The sequence below is a fragment of the Helobdella robusta genome (assembly GCF_000326865.2).
Source record: "Helobdella robusta unplaced genomic scaffold HELROscaffold_79, whole genome shotgun sequence".
NCBI classification, from domain to species: domain Eukaryota; kingdom Metazoa; phylum Annelida; class Clitellata; order Rhynchobdellida; family Glossiphoniidae; genus Helobdella; species Helobdella robusta.
Window position 1 is genome coordinate 366360 of NW_008705453.1, and position 5000 is coordinate 371359.

Consider the following 5000-nt stretch of genomic DNA (forward strand, 5'->3'; position numbering starts at 1 on the left):
TGTGTGTATTATGTGTGTGATAGCGTTTTATCATTATTAACATATCACCACAACTGGAATCATTCTCAATAATTATTAATTATAAATAATCATTTAAAGGAAAAATTTTCTAAATATAACAAAGAATTAATGTAATACATACACACACAAACACAGACACACACACACACACACACCATTGCAAAGAATGGCTCTACTAAGACCAAGGGCATCGGCCGTGCTTGAGTTCATCGTCTCGACAACCCTGTGCTTCATCTTCTTTAGGACTTGATTAGTGATTAGTGGAGTGAGAGATGGAAAAAACAATGGATGGATGAATGAAATGACTTTATTAGCGATTAGTAATTAATTAATGGAGTGAAAGATAGGATAACAATGAATGAATGAATGAATGGACTATATTAGTGGATTGAGAAATAGGATAACAAAATGAATGAATGAATGAATAAATGAAATGACTTTATTAGCGATTTGTAATTAATTGGTGGATTGAGAGATGGGATAACAATAGATGAATGAATGTAATGACTTATTAGTGATTAGTAATTAATTAATGGAGTGAAAGATAGGATAACAATGGATGAATGAATGAATGGACGGAATGATAATATAATGTAAAAAAGAATAAAATGGAAAAGTTTTTTAAATCTGTAAAAAACAATCGAGGAAAAATTATAAATAATTAAATTATTAAATAGAACAAAATTAAACTGAACATCAAAAACAAAGAAACAAAGACAAAACAAAACAGAGAACAAAAAACTGAAACCCACTGAGATCCAAAGTCTTTCCCTGCTTCGGATCTGCGTGTAGTTTGTTGTAGTTAACAGTGACATCCCCTTTAATAGACTGAATCATCCTTGCGACCTCGACCTTCGTTCGACCTTTCACCGAGGTCCCGTTGATTCCCGTTAGCTCATCTCCGGAGGCCAGCGACGCATCCCTGGCAGCCGGGGTGTTATCAAACACCTTGAGAAAAATTAGGGAAAGAAATTGTAGTAGACTGATACTAAGATTATAAGTTATTTGATAATCAGTGTTTTTTTTTAAATTATTTTGAGGTATAGAACATAAAGTAAGGCAAAAATTGTCAAAAAATTATGAAAACTGTTTTGAAGATGAGCTCAATCAATATAATTGATACTATATCGTAAACCTGGACAACGTAAAGGCAGGGACAAAAGGGTGCGCCACCTCCAATACTGATCCCCACCAAATTCTGGGCATCTTTTTGCAGGGTCACACTTCCAGAGGTCACCGACATACCCCTGTGGGTGGGGTTTTAAATAAGGGTATAGGTCATAAACTAAAACAAGATTAATGACTAAATAATTAAATATAAATAATTAACCATATTAATTAAATGGTTAATAAAAATAAATAAATTAAACTTTAATCAAATTAATTAGATTTTTAAATACTATGAAATGAAGTTTTTGTTACAAAGGCTACAAAGATAACAGACCTAATTTCTACTTTTTGAAATATAAAGTAAAAAAAATCAATTTAATAAAATTGTATATCTACAATCTACATATATATATATATATTATATAATTATAATATAAATATAACGGTCTCTTCCTTATATATATATATAATTATAATAAAATTAGTTAATTAAAAACTAATCAATTTCATTTAAAAATATTTTGCAGAAAGTGCCAGGTGCAACATATGAAATGAAAATGAATTATTTAAATTTAAAAGAAAATTTTTTAATCAAAAACCAACATTTTGTCTTCTTCCAGATAATATTCATCGCCGTAATCATACATGTTTCATCTAATTATTTATTTATTTATTTATTATAAAATTTAGATTAAACTAAAAATTTAATTAAAGCAAAAAAAGTTTAGTTTCAGACTGGTGGCAACAAAAGTTGCAAAGTATGGAAAGCCCTTACAAAAATTTTTTATTTTAACGCGAAAAAAAAAGTTTTATTTTAACACGAACAAGAAGTTAGATGTTCGAATACCGAATGTTGAGTTCATCTTCATGAGAACAAGCCATGGGAAGATTTACAACTTGTCTGATGTCAAACCTAAACAGCAATATCAACAAAGACAACAACAGTAACATGCCACAATCTGCTGACTGTTGGAGCAGAGGCAGTTGAAGATGACGGAGAAGAGGGTTCAAAATGATAATGGATATATTCTAACAACAAAGGTTGTGATGGCGCTAATAATAGTGGTAATAATAACAGCGTCATAAAATGATGGATGGAATCAATTCAACTGGAAGAAGAAATGGTGTTGAAACGAAGTTGTGGGTTGATAAGTTTTTTTTTATTATTATTCTTTAAAAATCAGGATCTGATAGACGCAGAAACTGTTACAACATGCAAGGCAGTAGTACAAAATTAAACAAATAAGTGAGTAAATAAATACAAAAACGGAGAAAGATGATCCCCGACGCTATTCAGATCTTATCAGTCAGGAGTCAACTAATAGATCTCTTTTGAAATGGCTTAAACTGTGGGGCTACTCGTGTTTTGATAAGAAAATTATTCATAGCAATAACATCAGCAGCAACAGTTCGACCTTTCATTCCATGAAGAATTTTTTTAAACTTTTCTTCGTTTGTTTCATTTTATTTTATTTCATTCATCTCTTTATTCCTTTTTCTACCTCTACTTCTCTTTTTCTTTCTGGTAGCCTAGAGGTTAAAGTCGCCTGGTCCTGTTTTGCAGTGTGTGGAGTGATTGGGTTCCAATGTTATAATAGGATCTCAGTTCATCACAGGCGTCGAAGTTTATTTCCGCTGAATTATTTCAAATTTTTACGATTTTTTAAATTTTATTTTATTGTAAAACTCTAAAATCATCAAACTTAATTTTGAACTCAATCAAATTCGATGCAGTTTTTATAATATCTGATACAAATGAAGCCAAAAACTACAAAATGTTTGCTGGTATGGTCATTATCTGGTGAGCTTTTTTTGCTTACTTCGCAAAATTTTTGTATATTTTCTACTTAAAACAATGTTTTCATGTCTCAAAACAAAACTGAGTTCTCCAAATAGCTGGCTTCGTCTCGTCTCGTTCCGTAACTGCTCATAACGACACTCCAGACTCTGCCTAAAACCGCACAGCTCTGAATTACACACACACACACACACACACACACTCACACACACACACACACACATATATATATATATATATAAATCCAAGTAATTACATCAAAACCCATTGAAATGAACCCTAAAACGAGTTTCTCAAGAATTTATGGTTAAAGCAAAGATTTCTTTAGCAAAAAAAAAAAAAATTTCAGCGTAATTTCTTATAAAGCTTTTCTCTAATAGCATTTTTCCAATTTACATTTAAACTATCATGGTGTTCTTATTTTTTGTATGAAACATTTTTTTTGTTTGTCTAAAAAATTGTATTGGTGTTCTTTCTTTTTTTTGTATGAAACATTTTTTGTTTGTCTAAAAAATTTTTGTGTGGAAAACCAATTATGAATTTTTTTTTCAAATAGCAACTTTTGCTTTTTCCTACTTAAAATTTTCACATGCCCTGTTTCTGCTACAGAGTTCGCCGAGAAAGATATGTACACACACACAGACACACAAACAGACAGAAAGACAGACAGACACATACACACAAACAAACCCACACAACTCACACAGTGAAACAAACATAAAGAGGTAGGCAAAAGCAATAAAGACGATAAAAAATCTCTTAAAACAATGAAACCCTTAAATAAATACATAAAAGGACAATAAAATGAAAAACAAAAAACATCAAACTAAAACATCAAAGCAACCCCTGTATACACACACACACCCACACACACACACGCACGTTAAACAACCTAACCATATGCGAACGAGCACATGTTGCCGAAGTTTACGAGGTTCGGTTTTTGCATCTCTGTAAATATTTTATGAATTATCGACTGTAACAGCCTAAACGTCTGTGTGTGTATGTCTATTTGTATATATGTTTGTATGTATGTATGTTTGTTTGTGTGTATGTATGAATGTTTCTATGTATGTATGTTTGTTTGTTTGAATGTATGGATGTATGTAATGTATATATGTATAAGTAGGTACATTTGTATGTAAGTATTTTTGTTTGTTTGTTTGTATGTTTGTATGTATATTTATTTGTGTACAAACTTGTTTTCATTTCTTCTCGACACATTTTTTTCGCATGCGTGTGTTATTGTTTGTGTACACATAAATCCGCGTATGCGTACCTCGTCCGATGATGACGTCAGCGTGACGTCACAGTGGTGTACACTTTGGGAGTACATCAGTCATAAGTGCTTTGCTTTCACGTCATGAAATTTTTGCTCAACTGTCCGCTGAACAATATTAATCCATCTTTTTCGTTACTTGTTTCTCTCTATTTCCTTCCCTCCCTCTCTTTCTCTCTCTCTTTCTCTAACTCTTTCTTCTCTCTTTTTTTCTTTTATTTTCACTTGAATTCTCTCTCTCTTTCTTTATTTTTCTCTCTTTATTTCTCTCTCTCTCTCTCTCTTTCTCTCTCTCTCAGTTTGACGTCTTGAGTTCCCTAACTCGTTTCTTTTTGTATACCCTTCTTTCTTTTTCTTCGTCATCTCTCTTTTCTTTCTTTTCCGTTTCTTCATTCATTCCTTTGTTTTATTATTGATTAATTTATTTTATTTTTCTGTTTAAATTAAATTTTTTTTGTTTATTCATTTTTCCATTATCAGGTTCATTCATGCGTTCGTTCTTTCGTACATTCATTCATCCATCCATCCATTCATTCATTCATTTTTCTCTTCTCTTTCGTTCCTCCTAATCTTCTGTTCACGCATATGGATACGCAAGAAATAGCGGAAACAAGGAAGTGATTATAATGGGGTGATGATGAAGATGATGATGACGACGATGATGATGATGAAGCAGAAAAAGACGAAGAAGAAGAAGAAGATGATGATGATGTATGAAGAATGGACACTTGTGACAATTTTTGGAAAGGCTTTAAAATTAAATCAACTAATCAATCAACAATAAAAAAAAGT

The 5000-nt window shown here is 31.4% G+C and overlaps 1 protein-coding gene across 1 annotated transcript in view; it reads right to left on the reverse strand.

The window, feature by feature from the left end:
* The window catches only part of HELRODRAFT_187613 (hypothetical protein), a gene marked incomplete at its 5' end in the record, with an annotated part of 5355 nt that extends 3577 nt beyond the window's left edge, over positions 1–1778 (reverse strand). The window contains 4 exons of the mRNA XM_009031797.1: positions 177–266; positions 774–969; positions 1157–1268; positions 1735–1778. Coding sequence (XP_009030045.1) covers positions 177–266; positions 774–969; positions 1157–1268; positions 1735–1778 — 442 coding nt within the window. The remainder of the gene's footprint in view (positions 1–176; positions 267–773; positions 970–1156; positions 1269–1734) is intronic.
* Positions 1779–5000: the final 3222 nt, after the last annotated feature.